At 38.4% G+C, this 20,065-nt stretch overlaps 2 protein-coding genes across 2 annotated transcripts; one reads left to right on the top strand and one right to left on the bottom strand.

The window, feature by feature from the left end:
* Positions 1–493: 493 nt before the first annotated feature.
* On the top strand, positions 494–19,182 carry LOC149588650 (uncharacterized). Its single transcript, XM_089862163.1, has 7 exons — positions 494–529; positions 2,589–2,613; positions 10,266–10,436; positions 10,514–10,631; positions 13,526–13,725; positions 17,037–17,320; positions 17,786–19,182. The coding sequence occupies exons 1-7, from the start codon at positions 504–506 to the stop codon at positions 18,111–18,113; spliced, it is 1,152 nt and encodes a 383-aa protein (XP_089718289.1). The 5' UTR covers positions 494–503; the 3' UTR covers positions 18,114–19,182.
* LOC149588651 (uncharacterized) lies at positions 3,352–6,025 on the bottom strand. Its single transcript, XM_089862324.1, has 6 exons — positions 5,980–6,025; positions 5,827–5,868; positions 5,548–5,662; positions 4,176–4,277; positions 3,843–4,053; positions 3,352–3,723 (listed from the first exon to the last, which is right to left on the bottom strand). The coding sequence occupies exons 1-5, from the start codon at positions 6,023–6,025 to the stop codon at positions 3,969–3,971; spliced, it is 390 nt and encodes a 129-aa protein (XP_089718450.1). The 3' UTR covers positions 3,352–3,723; positions 3,843–3,968.
* Positions 19,183–20,065: the final 883 nt, after the last annotated feature.

Below are 20,065 nucleotides of genomic sequence, written 5' to 3'. Positions count from 1 at the left end.
GGATTTTGCGCAGTAGAGCTCGCGGTGGCCCGGGCGATACTACCCCCGTTGGCTGGGAAATTTACTTCCCCCACCCAAAAGACAGACACCTCGCGCTATTCACGCGGCATCTCCCTTTCTCTCCCTGCTCTATGGCCAGTTTCATACTTCCCCCCGAAGGGCGGTTATTATGAACTCCTGGTTAGACGTAATAATAATATTGTCCTATTTAGAAGCCGCTTACATAACGCGTTGTAAACTTAGATGATGTACTGTACAATTTCCAAAGCATTGAGCTGAATTGGAATTAGCCTAAATTTTACAATTGAATTAAATACAGAGACTTATGGGGGAAAATATTAGATATTTTAAATTTATAAAATAAATTAAATAACATTCAAGTGCTAATTTGATTTCATATTCTTTATATGCGTGCCAAGTATTATCCCTTAATTGATCGTAAACCAGGAAAGGCTTTTATAAATTCTGTAATTGATGACTACGAAGGAATTATAGCTGATATCATGATAGCTGCTCGAAAAAATCTGAAGTAAGTTATTTTATAAAACTTTTTAATTTAATTGGATGACCTATGAATAAAAAAGAATTTGGTTCCACCAAGATCTCATTCACGTAAAGAGAAAACGTTCGAGCTCAGACCACCTACCCATGGACAGGCATCCCCGTGTTAAACCACGGTTTTCAAATTGAAACGCGTAGCACGCGCCCTCATGTATCGGCGGACCGCAATATATCTCCACAATAAATTAATAAGAAACAATTTTTGGCCAAGGCTTAATATTATATTCGTCTAATAAAGTAACCCAGAGTTATATTTACTAAACTATTATAAATATAACGTTTATAAATCTTTAATTAGATGAACTAAAAATAAACGAATGACAAAGGTTTACTCATTTTGTCACATTTATAAGATTTTTGGCATCTATTGACGCCTATTAGGCCACTGTTTTCGAGGGAGCAAGAATTAATATTTTTCACGAGAGTCTGTTTGTGGAGATGAATTTCCAGTAGCCGCCACCGCGACGCTTTCGTCAGGCGTTACCCTTTGCTAACCAAGCTCCCTAGCCTCATGAATATCCATGGGTAGGTGGTCTGAGGTTCGAGTTTACCTTCATCTTCGCTACCATCAAGTACTACCTAAGCCCCTCCCTAAAAAAATCCCGCCATTTTATCGATACACTAACACCGCCCGGTGGACTATCCATTCATTATTTATCGAAATTGTAGTTCTCGATCTCGATGTGAGGGAGGCTGACTCCGGAATTAGTAGAAAAGTTTATTAGAGCAACAGTTGATAGTGCTGGTTATGTCGATATAAATATAGATCGAATAGTAAATAGTGAAATAGACAATAGTTATTCGATTATTATAACAAGGAAAGGCCACTATTATTTTCCTAAAGTGCCAGAACAACCAAGGCTTACGTTTGAAACTTCAGGTAAATAGCCATATTTTAAAATAAAATCCACGTTTTTTATCTGTCCTTACTCCAATTTGTAATAAATATATTTTTAATTAGGCCCATCCGATGTTATTAATCTGGATCTTATACCAATACTTAACATTGTTGTCAATAGCAGAGAGGATAGAAAGAGGGAGATAGAAACGCGCTTTATAAAATCCGCCGAAAAATGGGAAAATAGGGGGTAATAAAAACAATTTTTGGTACGTTTCGTCGTTTAGTTTTAGTCCTTTGCGCATGGGGAATTGACCTCCTCGCCTTATCTCTGTCATCCCCTACCTTCACTGTGCGCGAGAAAGCAGCGCATAGGCACCGCGGCGTACCGTAGATTTACCCCCGTTTTCACCACGCATGGATCACGGCTGCCTATACTGATTCTCTCTCCCTCTTTCTTTCCTCTCTGGCAATAGTTTCTTTCGACTTCTCTCCTAGGCCGACACTCTTGAGTCGCTAGTCGCTACTGGGCCTGGCCGCGTCCATTTTAACATTTTATTCAGTATTTTCCGGTTAGTAGGTGGCGCGCTAAACCTTACCCCACTCGATCACGCGCGTCACGACGCAAGCTGCTCGCGCTATAGCTATAGCGCGAGTAGCGCAGCGTCCGGGAGCGCGGATCGAGTGGGCTATGGCTAAACCGACTTTAACTAGGCCCCTCCCAGAAAAAAATAGATAACAAGCCGGGAGTGTGGCGCACTCCTGTAAGCCAAGCTACTGGGCGGCAAAGTTTGAGGGAATACGACACATGTCGGCGATCCTCCCCTATAGGTGCCGACTGCCCCGTGTCCGCCGGAGGTGATTTGACCCCCACACCCCTTCCGTCACCTCCCAAGTAAACCTCAATTCCTTCCCTGATTAGTCACATCCTGAAACCTGACTAATCGCATCCTTGTCGCGGACCCTCCTGGGACCCAATTTACATTGAAACCTCTTCAAAAAAAAAAAAAAAAAGATAACTCTTACTTCATGGAAGCGGATTAGACTGACTCGAACGTTCTCTCTTTACTTGGATGAGATCTTGGTTCCACTCAAATAATGGAGAATTTCATCACCCGTTTTCATTTTTCGAATTTTCTTGAAAATTGGTTAATATTTTTCATACTTCTATTTTTCTCCCTTATTTTAGCCTCACGTTTAAATATTCGTATTCGGTAAGTTAAGATTTACAAATTAGATCTGCACTTAATAATTGCAGAGAGTTTTGCTTATGTCTCGGCGCTCTCGTAAAATATTTTGAAATGCGGTTGTTTTCATTTTAAAATTCAGTCAAAAACAAACGGTAAATTTAAAAAACCGAACGACATCATCAATGGCAAGTTGAAAATACAAAACGATGGTAGCAATCGAACGTTAAACATGTTAAAAGACATTCCACTAACTAATAGATATAAAATTATAATTGCTAAAAGAAAGGTAGATGCCGACCAAATAAAGGCAATATGGCTGATGAACTTAATGGGTCTGTAAGGTGGTAGGCGGACAATTGAATTTTTTTTTTTTTGAAAACAAGATGGGCAAACCCATATTTAAGCCCTACTACAATAAATATACTTCTAGTGAAATATCCCCTATTATACCGGTTAGGGGAAATAATTAGCCATATTTAAAGGAGGTAGGAGATGGAATATATGCAAATAATGATGCTAGTTTCTCTCTTTAAATAATTTTTTTTTTTCATAAATTATATAACAAAAACTTTTTACCATCTTTTTAACAATTTTTGGGATACCAATCCTCGGCACCAGGAGGTAGGAGATCGAATATATGTAAATAATGAATCTAGTTTCTCTCTTTAAATAATTTTTATTTCATTTTTATTTTTTTTTTGTTCATAAATTATATAACAAAAACTTTATACTATCTTTTTAACAATTTTTGGGATACCAATCCCCGGCACCAGGAGGTAGGAGATGGAATATATGTAAATAATGAATCTAGTTTCTCTCTTTAAATAATTATTTTTTCATTTTTTCTTTCTTTTTACATAAATTATATAACAAAAACTTTTTACTATCTTTTTAACAATTTTTGGGATACCAGAGCAAATGAAAACTACATCATTTTTGATGTAGTAAATGCTACCCCGATAGTAATAACATCTACTATTCATACAGTAGAAAACTATCGCGGTAGCATCACACGTGCTCTGGTACCCTCGACTCCGTAAAGCATTACCCCCGCAATGCAAACAGTGTGGGGTACAGTATGCTTCGGGTAAACGGGCACATCCTTCGGTCCAAAGTTGGTTGAAATCCCATCCCCTGCGAGTAGAGAAAAAACAAAATAAGTAAATAAAATTCAAAACGTTTTAGAAGGCAGATGATGATAATATAATTAATATTAAATATAAATGAAGTAAACACGTCCATGGAAAACTTACGGCCAGACTATTTCGCCCTCCTCCTCGGCTCCTCCTCATCTTCAGAGCCGTCGGATTCATACAGTAGAAAACTATCGAGGTAGCATCACACGTGCTCTGGTACCCTCGACTTCGTAAAGCGTTGCCTCAACAATGTACACAATGAGGCGGATTAAATGCTTCTGGGAGCCGGGTATATCCCTCAACCCAAAGTTGGTCGAAATCCCATCCCCTGGGAGTAGAGAAAAAGCAAATAAGTAAACAAAATTCAAAACGTTTTAGAAGGCAGATGATGATAATATACCCTAATTAAAATTAAATATAAATGAAGTAAACACGTCCATGTAAACTTACGGCCAAACTATTGCCTCCTCCTCCTCAGAGCCGTCGGATGATAGGAGATCCTCCATGAACCCCTCGTCTACAGACCATTCGACGTATTCGAACGGAGGTGGGCTAAAATAAATAAATATTAGGATCATAAGATTTGATTGAAAATTGGCTGATAGGTTAAACCATCATATTTCATACGCTAAACTTTAACTCGCGGTATGCTAAACTATTTATTATATATTTTAAATTATCTCACAGTATGCTAAACTATTTATTATATATTTTAAATTAACTCACAGTATGCTAAACTATTTATTATATATTTTAAATTAACTCACAGTATGCTAAACTATTTATTATATATTTTAAATTAACTCACAGTATGCTAAACTATTTATTATATATTTTAAATTAACTCACAGTATGCTAAACTATTTATTATATATTTTAAATTAACTCACAGTATGCTAAACTATTTATTATATATTTTAAATTAACTCACAGTATGCTAAACTATTTATTATATATTTTAAATTAACTCACAGTATGCTAAACTATTTATTATATATTTTAAATTAACTCACAGTATGCTAAACTATTTATTATATATTTTAAATTAACTCACAGTATGCTAAACTATTTATTATATATTTTAAATTAACTCACAGTATGCTAAACTATTTATTATATATTTTAAATTAACTCACAGTATGCTAAACTATTTATTATATATTTTAAATTAACTCACAGTATGCTAAACTATTTATTATATATTTTAAATTAACTCACAGTATGCTAAACTATTTATTATATATTTTAAATTAACTCACAGTATGCTAAACTATTTATTATATATTTTAAATTAACTCACAGTATGCTAAACTATTTATTATATATTTTAAATTAACTCACAGTATGCTAAACTATTTATTATATATTTTAAATTAACTCACAGTATGCTAAACTATTTATAGATAGTTTTCACACATGAAGGATTCATATCATTTACACCGGGAGGTCGAGCTATCTGGCGGACAAAAACCCGTCTGCTTTTGTCCTCCAGATAGCCCGGCCTCCTGGTGTAAATGGTATGAATCCTCCATGTGTGAAAACTATTTATTATATATTTTGAATTAACTCACAGTATGCTAGACTATTAACTATTATATATTTTTAAATTAACTCGTAGCACGCTAAACTATTAGCCATTTTAACCAGCAGTACACTAAATGATCAACTATAGTATATTTTAAATTAACTCGCAGTACACTAAATGATCAACTATAGTATATTTTAAATTAACTCGCAGTACACTAAATGATCAACTATAGTATATTTTAAATTAACTCGCAGTACACTGAAGTATTAACTTTTATATTTTTAAGTAACTCACACGTAGACTTGGGGGTTCATGGCAGCCACTGGAGGTTCCACAACCTGACCGGGATCAGCATCATTGTGAGGGCATGGGGTGATGATAGAGAAAGCACATCTATGGGGTGGACGCTCTGAAAAAAAAAACCAACCCCATAGGATACTTAAAACTACTACCACAATTATTCCAATCATTTTCGCCAGACTTATTGATCGTATTAAATGTTTCAGAATGTCAGCTATTTATACCAAGGTAGAGATAGTCATTCATCTGAAAATGAACTTTAAGCTTATATACCTAATTGGGAAATGGTCCATACTGTTACAGTGGTTTGTAGATCTTCATATGTAAATAGTATATTTTAGGCCAGAATGTATTTTATGAAGTTCAGTCGAACGCCCTCTGCCCCCAAATCATGCACGATAAGAGATTAGATAAGGGGATGTTTACCTTTGACGAAAGAGGGAAGATTATCGGGGTTGTTGATTCGTGGCATTCACGGGAAACAGAGAGAATTTATTTATAAATTCTCTCTGCGGGAAAAGCGTGGATTTTTTTGGAAAGAACTATTGACGATCAATGAACGTGATATTGATCTAAGTTAAAACTCGGAGTCCGCGACTTATACCCACAACATACTGCAACAATACAAATGACAACATATAGGTAGAGTTTACCCATTTGACCGCATCTCGCAACCATGTTGAAATTGACCTTTCTTTTATTCTGGTATTGTTTATTGAAATGATTTATTCATATACTCAAATATTTCGCGATTATTTGTTTAACCCGGAACTTTAAAGGCCGACTTCCATCGAAAAGAGTTCTAGCGAACTGAAAACCGAGCATCGAGACTGACAATGAAGCGACCGTGCCGATAGAGAATTTCCTTCAGGGGAAAGCAAAAATTGGAGAGGAAATAAATTTAAAAGGATTTCTATTGTTCATCTTCAGTTCGCTGGAACCACATTGCACGGCTTTCAGTTAGCGAGAACCCTTCCAACTTTTGACCCAGCGGGGCTTCGAAAATCGGCACGGTCGCTTCATTGTTAGTCTCGACGCTCGGTTTTCAGTTCGTTAGAACCCTTTTCGATGGAAGTCGGCCTTTAATCTAATACAAAGTCGCTATATATATGTAGCAAGATTGCACAACAACTTTTTGGAAAACCGCCAAACCCTTTAAATACACAAAACGAAACCGATTTGAGATACTTAAAAACGGTTACAAAAGAGGTCAAACGACTGAACGTCAAAAGGGAGTATAACGGAAAAAGACATTCAGGTGGTGAAATTCCATACCGAATCAAAACGTGTAGAGAGTGTGATTAAAGGGAGGGTGAAGTGGAAAATCAAGTGGTTTTTAATCGATTCTAGTACTAATTATAAGACCAGTCTGCATAGTGAAACATTCAGAAAATACCTCCGAATGATTTTAAAATTCAAATTAGGTTCCGATTTTAAGAATAATTTTAAGTATCCCCCCCGACCAATCGCGTAACGCCCTGCCTTTTTGTTAACAAAATTCTCGTGGCACGCTCCATGTCTCGCGCCACGATTCTCACATCGCGCGCAAATTTTATCAAATCTCGCGATAAATTTCATTCGACACGGAACGTGCCACGAGAATTTTGTAAATAAAAAGGCAGGACGTTGCGCGATTGGTCGGAGGGAGATACTTCAAATTATTCTTAAAATCGGAACCTAATTTGAATTTTAAAATCATTCGGAGATATTTCCTGAATGTTTCACTGTGCAGGCTGGTCTTATAATTAGAAGAAGAATCGATAAAAATCACTTGATTTTCCACTTCACCCTCCCTTTAAGGAAATAGTTATACACCTAACGAATTCAAAGAGTGCTTTACATTATTACACATATGGTGAAAGTTATTTATAGAGTAATTTCTTTCCCATATACGGCAACGTCATAACCCTCTATCTCTTACCTTAGTGATATCCCCCTTCCCCTTCACTTCCGGGGGCAAATAGTATTCACTAGTACAAAGTTGCCCCTAACGTAGGGGATACACATCTCACTCCCCCTATCAACCGAAACTACTCTATAGAGTTATTTACCTGTACAGATCGTACCCAGCAGCCTTATTGGAACCCCTAGTTGGTGAAATCGCGTTAGATGAGAGCTTGACGTATTTCAATGTAAATTGTTGGTTTTCCATATTGATTTTCACTACTACCTAGTACCGAAGTTTCATATACTTAGAACGTGTTCGAGTTGGATATCAAATTGTATTCGTCTTTATTGAATTATGAGCTTTAACATAACAACCACCAGGGGGACCCTAGTCGCTAGTATTAGATAAGAGATTGTCGTCTGCTACCATAGTTAACTTTATACAGAGTTCTTAAATCTAGTTTTAGATGTCTTCTGTCAGTTGTGCGGTGCAGTACTCCTCCCTAGTAATTAAATGGTTTCTTTTATTTATTAATTGGTTTATAGAGTTTATTTTACATTGTTAAATAAATGCGTTACGTTTGAGTTACGGGTCTTTTTAATTTACTGCTCATTATCCCCACCACTCCTCAACAGTCTTTTATACTTTTTTGTCACGTGGCCTCCTTCTAGGGTATGATTGGATTCTAACCAAGCTAACATGGCGTTCTTTTAAGATGTGATAGGTATATCGCGATGTTCTCCCATGTCAACATGGCCTTGTCGGTCTCCTGGAACTTGCTGGTCTTCTGGTACTTGTTGGTCTCCTTCCTCGAACTTCTTACTCCAATGCATGATGTCACGTGGCCTGCTTCTAGGGTATGATTGGATTCTAACCGAGCTAACATGGCGTTCTTTTAAGATATGATAGGCTTATCGCTATGTTATCCCATGTCAACATGGCCTTGTCGGTCTCCTGGAACTTGCTGGTCTTCTGGTACTTGTTGGTCTCCTTCCTCGAACTTCTTACTCCAATGCATGATGTCACGTGGCTTGCTTCTAGGGTATGATTGGATTCTAACCGAGCTAACATGGCGTTCTTTTAAGATATGATAGGTTTATCGCGATGTTCTCCCATGTCAACACGGCCTTGTCGGTCTCCTGGAACTTGCTGGTCTTCTGGTACTTGTTGGTCTCCTTCTAACTTCTTACTCCAATGCATGATGCCGCGTGGCCTGCTTCTAGGGTATGATTGGATTCTAACCGAGCTAACATGGCGTTCGTTTAAGATATGATATGCTTATCGCGATGTTCTCGCATGTCAACATGGCCTTTTCAGTCTCCTGGAACTTGCTGGTCTTCTGGTACTTGTTGGTCTCCTTCCTCGAACTTCTTACTCCAATGCATGATGTCACGTGGCCTCCTTTTAGGGTATGATTGGATTCTAACCGAGCTAACATGGCGTTCTTTTAAGATATGATAGGCTTATCGCGATGTTCTCCAATGTCAACATGGCCTTGGCGGTCTCCTGGAACTTGCTGGTCTTCTGGTACTTGTTGGTCTCCTTCTTCGAACTTTGAGGTTGGAACGGTTTTTTACTTTGGTTAGTCTGGCTATTTATAGTGGCATTATATTCTGTGTCATTGTAGCTTTAACTGTGTATTTTTGGGGGTGAGTAATGGGTTTTCTGGGGCGCCAGATGTTGCAAGTGGGTTTCTTCTGGGGATAGAATATTTTCCTACGGCGCTGGTTTTCCCGGGTTTTCCATGGCACCCTTTTCCGGGGTTTTACCCCCACAAGATAAATTCATTTTTAAACTTTCACCACATTAGAATTGAACTGATTTGAATTCCAAGTTTTTATTTTTCTTCCAGATATCCCTTATCTTATCTTATCTTATCTTAGTGTTTGCCATAAAATTATTCTAAGTTCTCGAAAGTTCCAGAGTCACTGGTGCCATCGACTCCCCCCTCGCACTACTACTACCACTACTAGTGGTGAAAACTGGGGTAAATCTAGGGTACACCGCGGTGCCTATGCGCTGCTTTCTCGCGCACAGTTGAGGAAGGGGATGACAGAGATAAGGCGAGGAGGTCAATGCTCCATGCGCAAAGGTCTAAAACTAAACGACGAAACGTACCGAAAATTGTTTTTACTACCCCCCTATTTTCCCATTTTTCGGCGGATTTTATAAAGCGCGTTTCTATCTCCCTCTGAGTAGCTCATCACGTGCGGAACAAACGTCCAATCCAAAAATTTAAGTCTCGTACCTTTTAGGGAGAGGGGGGAGGGGCAAATTTTTTTGGGGGGACCCAACTTTCCGTGGCAAACAGTAGTTGGATCGGAGAAAATATGTTAGGAGAGAATAACTTTGGTTGTTCAACTGTGGTTTACTCTACAGTAAATACGTTCGGCCTCGCCTTGGGATGTTAACATTTATGAACACTCGAGATGAGACGTTCTTCAGCGAGAACCTGACGCACCAATACCCTCATTCGTAGTCTGGAGAGATATCTCCTTGATGTTGATTATCTCCATGTGGTCAAACTAATAGCCCATCGTATATATACGATGTGGCTAATAAGTCATTATTGACTGACCCCTGGGGGATGTCAGGAACCGCTTTACAATTACGAAATAATTCTTCATTGGCAAACAGTTTTACATTAAAAGAGGGGGGGGTCACTTTAAAAAAAATCAAAGGGCCGCCGACTTCTTTACATCCCTTTAATAACTGCACTATGACCTCACAAGATTGCTAGTATTGTCTTTAAATAAAACTAACTTCAATTTGGATGCTTATAGGTACAGAGTATACATTTTAATACCACAATTCAAATTTTCAGAATGATCTAAAGTGGGACATAGAAACCTACCCTCATTCCATTACGTACGATGTTCTGCAAAGATTTAAAGTATCAGCTGAATTATACTATTCCAAAATAGTCATGTTTTCTCAACTAACATCGACTCAACGTGGGAGCTTTTTAATCAACCTTATAAATATACCGTTATGGGTATGAAAATTCGAGACAAAAGGTCAACTATTTTGAAATTTTCTATTAACTAAAACTATATTTTTGTGACATTACAGTTCTTGGGACTGCTGTTTGTGACTATATTCGTTCTATCAGCTCTGTCAAAGGGTTTTGAAAAATCAAGCAAATTCGGATCTTTAGTGTGGATGTACTTCGCTCCAATATTGCAACAAAGTAATTTAACGATACGTTTATGGATAAGTTGAATTTCGTGAGAGCATAAGTGCATAAGTTAAGTTTGTCACTGGTTACTGAGAGATTGTCAAGAAGTGACCAGTCACGTCATAGATTCTCGTAAAGTGACGCCAGGTGAGGCGCGGTCTAACGCTTAGTACAGACTAAATAGGAAGATGAACTGCAAAACCAAGTTTAGTCTATTCTCACTTCGTTTTCGTATTAGCTCTCAGCAAGTCTTTAGTATTGTGAAGTACTTATGGAACACAGCTTATAAATTTATGGTGATAGGCAGGAGCTTTTTGCGGCATATTTCACTAGCTGTTAGCCTGTTGCCCGCTGCGTCGCTCGCGTGTAATAAGAACTTCCATCAAAATATATAAAGACTGGGTAGATTTTACTGATGACTAATATTTTTGTAGCACCTTAGGAGCTAAGGCACTCCGTGTTGCCCGTCAGCCCGTCTGGACATTTTTTATTACTTTTCATGCGGACATTATTCCATAAAGAAGAGTTTTTAAGGTTTTGCCCGCCATTTAAAAATATGGCAACAAATCGAACCCAAAAGAATATTAAAGGTCTTAGGAAAGGAAACCAGTGTACTAAATATTTGCGAATTCGGTTGAAACGTGCGGACTTTGATGCATAGAGAAGATTTTTTACATTTCTGCCGCCATTTATTAAGATGGCGGCGGATTGGAAACATCTTTCTTAGTACGCGCCTACTACTTATGAGTAACGTTCCTGCAAATTTTCAGCCTTCTTGGGCAAGTGGTTTGGGCTGGGCGTTTATTGTCAGTCAGTCAGGACTTTGATTTATATGTATAGGTAGATTTCATGATCAATTGAATATACCTTTTGCAAAAGTCGTTATTGAGGTCACAACCCCGCTGCCAGCGGCGATCGAGACCCAGGTTAAGAAAAAATCTGCTGCACTAAGAAAGAATGTATCTGTGTGGTTGCACTGTCTTAAGGCAAAGTTGATTCAAGATCCCTACACATGCCGAGCTCTTCAAATTTTGGAAATTTTATCGAGGCTGTTCAGGTCGGGGTTTCCAATTTTAGGAATTAACTGGCCGGGCTTTGGTTCACTTTTCAAAATTCAAATGAAAGGTAATTTAGATGAATGTAAGCTTCTAAGAACAAATGTGACGTAATTGTGACAAACTATTACTAAAACAAATTAAAAATACACAGCGCTAAAGCAAATATGAATTCAATTCAATTTTTTGAAAAAAAAAAAAAAAAATACCAACCGCACCAGAAGTAAATGAACCGAAGTTATCAAGAATGGATAATTAACCAAATGCATTGGCCCCGTCGAGGGGGGTTGAAACATTGATGCATTTGTTCCCCATTTTCTACTGATAAAGGTCGTGCAATGGTCGCCATCTGAGAGCGACCTTTGGAGATCGGGATTACAAAAATTTGGCGTCTGCTATTGCTAGGCTTAGCTATCTATGCTGTTTTCGATTTAGTCTGTGGCTGTAGATGAACTGAGTTAATTTTTAAATGGAAATTTGCCGAAAGATATTTTAGCATACCTTGCGAATGTTAAGCGGCCTTTCCTGCTTTCGAGACTTGATTCGTACCTAAAATTAATAGATTCTGATACTGCGAAAAGGTATGTGGAAAATTTGGTCGCTTTGTACAACAAGCTTAAAATCCAATGTAAGCCTCAAAGCCTATGCTTTACAATGTCATTTTCTTCAAAGGCTTAGCCTCTTTGTTGCCCGAACCTTTATTTTCAGGAGCAATTTGTCCTAATTTACACGTTAACGCTTTATTTTTAGTTGCCATTTTGGGCAATAAACTAAAATTACATTGTGTATTCAAGTTTTAAGTTCCTTCGAGCTCATTCAGCCAGCTTTCGTTGCCAACTGTTGAACAAACCCCACCTATGAAGGCCGCCACTTTAATTCACTCAAGTAAACTCTAGTCTAAAGTCTCTCTCGACAGTTCGAGGGCGCCCTTTAAAAACGGCGCGATGGATAGACGTCACGAAAAGCACGAAAGAGGGTCGGGGTGGGTAGGGGGTAATGGGCAATTGCCTGGGGCTGGCCGGAGCATATTGCTTACCCGCCCACCGCGACGGTGGCGCCATTCCTTATGGCCAAAGAGCTGGGTGTTTTCCCCCTGAACTAAGGGCGGACTTCACCTCCAACAGCTCCGGTTAGCCCCTTTAACATTAAAACAATAGGAATTTGACAACTTCGGTTCATTTTCGTCTGACCGCACTAAATGTAACGTGCCGGGCACGCCTTGTTCCTTCGACTTTTGGAAAAGTACTTTTCCCCAATAGTAAAATGTACTGATCCAATGAGAAGCTTTTTTTCAGAATGTACTTTTCCCCCTTGGGGGAAGGAAATTTCCGTACCCCTCAACGAAAGGCTTTTGGCGCCATCTAGCGGCGACATTTTCGTCCCTTAGAAGCTTATGTTAAAAAAGAAATTTAAAAATGTACTCTAAACAGGCCAAATGTACTTTCGGTACTGAAGACTTTAAAATGTACCGAAAAAGTACAATTGTACAATTGCAAAAGTCCGGGATGGGCTTGGTCAATGCATGTAACGGGCCAGGCAGGGCTAGGCCTACAACTGTATACTCGGATCCACGCCGGGTTTCAGACTTTTTTAAATGCAAAATCCCGGGCCGGGCTCGGATCGTGCCTGAAAGACTGGGCTCGTGTAGTACTCTTTTGAATCCAAACCTACCTCTTTAACTGTTCGTGGTAAAATCTTTCACGTCTAAAAACATGCTTGACCGTTTACACGATGCAAGGTCATATTTCAGCATAAGATAACCCTAACCTTTATGAGCAGCATGGTTATTTACCACTCTGCAGAGCTTTGCCATTGCCTTGAGACTAGGGCAAACAACTTGACTCGTTTCAGGTTTCCCTTTAAGAATCGTACACTCCGTTCCGGCTCACTTGTTAAACATATGGGTCTTGACATCAATAGTATTGAATATCGTCGTCACATGTTACATCACGGCTGACGTTTTCATTGGACAAAGGACAATTATAAATCATCCAGAAGACATTCTTAAAGTCAAAAATCTAAGATACAATGCACCTGGTCATATTTTTAAAGTAAGTTTCTTCTTATTTAGATAGGTCTGTAAAATTAGAATTTTGCATAGGAGAACATTTGCTTTTTGTTTGTTTCAAAGTTGTACAATGTCGATAGGATTCCCAAAGGTGAACGATTGTAACTTGTTTGGTTGTTGCGTGGCTGCTATCCACAGTTAGTCGACAACGTTCCACACACTTTAATAAACTTCAACCCCTTCTTGAACAAAACTTTCGAGGCGCGAAATAAAGGTGGTTTGAACAAATCAAAGAAGATATAAAGCGTTATAAGTATAGGACGGTTGGATTTGCATGAATGAAGCTTGCTTTGAACTTGCCACATTAAATTTACACCCCGAGCAGAGATTTCTGCTCTTTTAATCGTTTGACAGAAACCACAGCTAAGTCGGAAATAGCCTTGGTGTATAAATATAAATAGGCTATGGAAAATCAAATGTACGTTTGAACTAAATACCTGAGAAATATTTACTTGCATATCCTTTTTACCTCTCCGTGTGACGTAGTCCAGGAGAGGTTCTGTAACGGCCGTGTCTGTCTGTGTGTCTGTCTGTCTGTGTGTGTGTCTGTCTGTCTGTGTGTGTGTCTGTCTGTCTGTGTGTGTGTCTGTCTGTCCGTTGTTACACCCACGTGACCGCGTTCGCAGTTTGCGTATCGGAGCAAACGTGTTCGCCATTTCCGAACTGCTTTCACAGTCACGGAAATGGCTCCTCTACTTGAGTTCTCACACCACCAATCTTCTGGTCTTTGTCCATACCACACGGACACTAGTCTGTTCTTACTGGCTGCTAATCACCACCATCTTCTGGTCTTCGTCCATTCCACGTGGACACCAGTCTGTACATACTGGCTTCTAATCACCACCATCTTCTGTTCTTTGTCAATCCCACATTGACACCCGTCTGCACTTACACTGCCTTCTAACACCACCATCCACTGGTCTTCCGTCTATTCCACATAGACACCAATCTGTATCATTGGCTTCTACTCCATTATCATCGTTTGGTTTTAGGATATACGCGGCGATCAGCTAGGGTTACGAGAAACGTCTAGCCTCCCTAAGGTAGGATCGCTACCAAAGGTTTTCGCATTTGCGGTTTTTCCTTACTATTATAATGGAAACGAATCGTATATATACCCCAAAATTTGAAGAAAGCGGGAAGAGGGGTACCCTTCACTTTAAACGTCAATATTAGCAAAGTTTGAGAAGATAATAAGTATAACTTTATTTTAAACGATTTAACTATTATTAATGTTAATTATTGAAGATTAAAATAATTAAAAATAATTATATTTATTTAAATATTAAAGATAAACCTCTCGTGCAAAGAGAGAGATTATCATTGCCTCCTATATCTACCAAGGCCCGTGCATGCGATATATTTCCTTCATTGCCTCCTATATCTATCAAGGCCCGTGCATTGTGATATATTTCATTCATTGCATAAACATAAGCGAGATTGTTTTGGGAAAAAAATACTGCTTCCACTAATGCGTTTATACTCCTTGTTACTGTTGTATAGAGTAATCATGATAAAAGCTTAAACAATTACGAGAGGACAGACCTTTTTTATCCTCATTCAAAAATATTTTTTGGTGCTAAGACTGCTTTAAAAAATCCAAACGGTTAGGCATTGGTAAAAAAGACAAATGATATTTTTCAAATCTTATGAGATAACGCCCACCTAGTTGAAAATTGCCGTTTTTTATCCGCGGGAGCCATTCCTTATGAGAATTTCGATGCTAGTAGGTTGTCAATTAAACTACCGGTATATTATTGTTGTTGGAAATTGGATATTAAGTCAAATTAAGTGGTTGTAAAGAGCCAGCAGGTTTTTGCCACTTCTTTTTGTGAGTATTTGATTTTTATATGTAAAATGGAGGAAGATAATGTTGAGAGTAAGGATGAAATGCGGAAGCGCAAAGCGCGGGAAAGGATGAGGGCAAAAGGTCGACGTTTTCATTGGATACTTAAGGTTATATAATCTTCTCGACACGGAGAGGTAATATTTTGGATTTCCCAACTTGTTTTGTGCTAAAATGTTTTGTTAGAGCATACGGACTCATGCGAGAAATCCCAATGAGCATTAAAATATCTTGAAGTTTGGAATCACTCAGGTCTTTTCATTAAAAAAATTTAAACTTTTTCCGTCCGTAAATTACCGGTAATTTACCAAATACTGCCTAAATTATCGTTTTATATCTTACCATAATTTTACAATGGTAAATTACCAAACATTTTTATTTCGCATTATAAGTTCATTTTACACTATAATGATCAATTATTTCTGTGTTTACTTCCAAAATGACTCACCAGCGCTACTCGCTATAGCCTTACAACTTACAAAGTTACACTAGAAATTAGTCATTTAAAAAATAGATCATATTAGAAAGGCCACAGCTGCCATCCTGGTAGCAAAAGCCGCAAATACGTGTAAACAGGAGTTCATAATAAGCCCCCCTTCGGGGGGGAAGTATGAAACTGGCCATAGAGCTAGTGGTAAAAATTGCGAACAACAAGATTCTGTCGTTGCGCATAGAAAGGATTAGCCTGTTTTTGGACATACAACCTTACAGTATATCGTAGTGGTATCTATGCTCCTTGGTTTTCGTTCCAAAACTTCCGTTGGCTGGGATCTCCGTCGACAAGAAAAATGGTGATATGGTAGACGTAGAAACACGTTGCAATTCTTATATTAAAAATACTGCGAAAAAATTTGTCCAAACCATTTTAATTAAACACGGAATTCTCACTCACACATATCACAACAAAACATTATTGACGATCGTTTAAATGTTTTGTAGAAAACTAGAAATCCCGACTAAAAGCCAACTTCTTAGCCAAGGCTTAATTTACACTGTTCCGACAGAAGCAGACGTGAGCCATTTTCGCTCCCAAAATCACAAGATAAAAATAGTGCTAAACCGGAAGTGTGTAAGTTAATGCGCGTGGGCGCTAAAAATGGGGTAACTATTTCTTTGGGAGTTAAGCGGTGTATGAATCCGCTGAGCTTTACGGCGAAACTTTGTTGTTACGGGCTTTTTAACCAGTTTCGTACTTCGGGTTATTATGAACTCCTGGTGTAAAGTAGTCAAGATAGTGCTCAAAATTAAACGTTGTTCAAAGTAATGGATTATGAGCACGGGAAAACAAAAAAATTACCGACTGAACGGTAATTTTCGTATTACCAAAATTTCAATCGGTAAATTTCCCGGTAAATTACCATTTTTAAAAATTACGGTAATTTCACATCTCTATTCTCACACAGAACATGGAATTCTTAGAACTATAAAATTATCTTATCTATTTTAAGGGATACCCTGGAAAAATTGGTGAAAGAATACGAAGCCGATATTTCGATTGGTCTGGAGTGTCTTGGGACAATTATTTCTCAAGGGTTCTGTCTGGCCAAATGGTGTATATCACGTGGTATGAAGAAATCAAAAATATCGATGCGTATTGTAAAAAAGTGCCGAAGAGTATTATTCAACCACGGTTTTACATGTCGCCTTTCATCGTCAAATCTGATCTTATTGGATTTTATGTGAACAAAAATCACTCCGTTGATAAAGATGTCATGGCTGGAATCAACAGAGTGTAAGTCATGTTCTATCTCATTCCAAGAAACACAAATTTTTAATTTTGGTCTACTAATTTACTAATAAGGCTATTATAGAGAATGTATTGTCAATTTTGGCTCGGAATTCGTGAAGGTAGAACTATCTGCACTCAAACTCCAAAATGGCGGTCTGTCTTACTGTTAATAATCGTATTTCTGTTAACCAACGTTCTCTCAAGCAGCTGGATATTACATTTTCTGTTTTCGAGTTATGTAATGCTGCGCTAGCTATTTCCCAAACCGCGGTTGCCTAAACAGCAGTTTAGCAGTTTAATGTTTCATAATCGTGTGACAAACTCGGTTTGCGCAGCGGTTTTCGAAACAGCTATTTTGAAATAAAAAAACCTGTACCTGGACAACTTTTTCTAAATCGCGCATTTCCTTTAACTCGCGTTACATTGCAAACATTTCTAATTTTCTAAACCCTTTCTTGTTGATTTTAGGATCAGGTACGCTGCTTCTGCTTGTCTCGGTGAAGAGGCAATAAACAGAGCTTATTGGAAGGTGGGGTGCGTCACGTCAGAAGATGTGAAAGACAGGCATACAGACGACGAAGAAGAATGCAGAATCTTGATGAGCATTTTTGTTATAATCCAAATTCCATCAATCGCGATTTTAACCTACGAGATAATCCGCAATCTATGCTGTCATAAGTGCAATAATAATCGAACCACAAAGCGAAGAACCACTTACTACTATTCGAAGTCAACTTCATTTTTCCAAAACACAGTTTACATCAAACGTAAACTGAAAACTTTGGGCGTACGGTAACAAAATACGCCACTAAGATAAAATGTGGTGAGACGTACAAAGATATCTTAGATCTGTCTACTCAAAATCTTCAAAGACGTCTTAAGATTTAAAGACAGAAGCCACTAAAATATGACGGGAAAATTTATTCAACCACATGTTGGAAAAATGAAGGTACCATCGCAAGGCCCTTCAAGTGCTCCAATTTTAGTTTTGAAGGGCACGTTGCTAAAATTAGAATAACTGTGATTACAATAACATGTATGACGTTCTCACCACGTCGAGAAGTGTTAGCTAAATCAAAAGTTAATGACTTCTTATCCTGGGAAGTATTGGACACTAAGGCTTTATATAGTATCCATCCCTGCTAGTCAAAATTGCCTATGGCAATCGTAAAAGAGGGTCGAAAGTTTCCTCCCCACTAGGAAAACTGTATAATCTACTGAAAAAAATCCCACGCCGAGAGGCTGTGGCACTCAAACTGTGGGGAGTGTTCAAAACTTCTTCAGCGCCAATCGTTGAAAAGCCGTCTGTCTAGAACTCTATGAAAATCCATTACAATCCGTGGGCCTAGGACCCCACACTAGTTTGACCGGAATTTCTAGCAAACTCTATTAACAGCTGTTCTTGTCACTGTTTCTGATTTGTTACCTCAAACCACAGGACACACCTTAAAGTTTCGTTACTCGCCCGCTGCTGGCGCCCAAATCAGCCTGCCAGCTCAAAATGAGGGAAACGCCGTAGGTGGCGCGGTGATCGGACCTAATAAGAAAATGGCTAACAGAGAAGGTTCCGCATATGGTTAGAGTCCAATACTTCCCAGGATAAGAAGTCATAAACTTCTGGCTAAATTTATCTTTGAATAATAATTTGTGAGTTAGTGAATTTTACAAATGAGCAATTTTCTCCAAAAATGGTGGCCGAACAGAACTATTGGTGAAATTTAAATTTTGAAAGCATTTACTTAAATTGCTTGATTCAAATTTCGCATGTTTAAAATAGAATCTATTAAAGGGAGAGAGTTTGTTTGATTCATGTATATTTCTTTTGTACCTTCTCATTTGCATAGAATAAAATCTGTAGTCCCAAACGTATTTATTTACACCCTATGGGAACTCGAGTGCAACACTCGGCAAGAGTCGCGTTTTCCACCGGCCCAAACTGCCCGAGAATTGCTCTTTCTTGCTCGAGTGTGTCTGAGTAGTATCTTGGTAGTAAAATGTTAGATCGTGTTCCACAGACGAAACGTACTCCGACAAACCGGGCCGAGGACAATGAAATCTTCTCTACCCTGAGAGCAGTCTTGTAGCATCCAGTAGAAATCGCTATAAACACTACCCCTGTGATTTGTGGAAATGTTTCCCACGTTGAAGCGGTGGAAGGCGATAAGAGTTTCTTCTCTTGTTGATACAACACAGACTTTTTCGACGTAAAAAAGTTGGATTTAGGCAACCCTCTGTATCGGAACATACAAGCAGGTTGATACATTGCCTTCTCTGCGCAGTCTCGTGATGTAAAATGACTGTAGTGCAGGTGCCAAATAGCGAGATGGAAGTCAGAGACTTACCCATGTGACTTTCCCTCTTATTTACATCATAATATATGTTCTAGAAGTATGACATTACCCATACTTCGTAATGATAGACTTAAGCTTGAACTATACAGGGTGTTTCTGAAAGGTCTATCAGAAATTAAAGGCCCGGGTGTTCTTTGGGTGATTATGAATCGAAAATATTCTATGACATTTTGCCCTAAGAGCCACCGTTTTAAAGTTCTGATTGTAGTGTTTTACGGATGACCCCTTAGTTAATTTAGCGTCGCCTTTTGAGTTTCTTAATTAAATTTAAGGGATCATCCGTAAAACACTCCAATCATAACTTTAAAACGGTGGCTCTTAAGGCAAAATGTCATAGAATATTTTTGAGTCGAAATCACCCAAAGAACACCCCCTTTAATTTCTGATAGACCTTTCA

Source organism: Phalangium opilio, unplaced genomic scaffold, assembly GCF_054372755.1.
Source record: "Phalangium opilio isolate 3A_F unplaced genomic scaffold, DU_Popi_V2 ptg000537l_1, whole genome shotgun sequence".
Lineage (NCBI taxonomy): Eukaryota > Metazoa > Arthropoda > Arachnida > Opiliones > Phalangiidae > Phalangium > Phalangium opilio.
This window is presented reverse-complemented; position numbering and strand designations above follow the sequence as displayed.

Bases quoted from the DNA above. Each gene is read 5' to 3' on its own strand.
- LOC149588650 (XM_089862163.1), top strand. From the start codon at position 504: ATGATAGCTGCTCGAAAAAATCTGAA. The intron at 530-2,588 runs GTAAGTTATTTT...CCCTTATTTTAG, and splicing joins GCTGCTCGAAAAAATCTGAA to CCTCACGTTTAAATATTCGT. The intron at 13,726-17,036 runs GTAAGTTTCTTC...ATCTATTTTAAG, and splicing joins CACCTGGTCATATTTTTAAA to GGATACCCTGGAAAAATTGG.
- LOC149588651 (XM_089862324.1), bottom strand. From the start codon at position 6,025: ATGCCACGAATCAACAACCCCGATAATCTTCCCTCTTTCGTCAAAG. The intron at 5,869-5,979 runs GTAAACATCCCC...TTACATATGAAG, and splicing joins TCTTCCCTCTTTCGTCAAAG to ATCTACAAACCACTGTAACA. The intron at 4,054-4,175 runs GTAAGTTTACAT...CTCTACTCCCAG, and splicing joins GAGGAGGCAATAGTTTGGCC to GGGATGGGATTTCGACCAAC.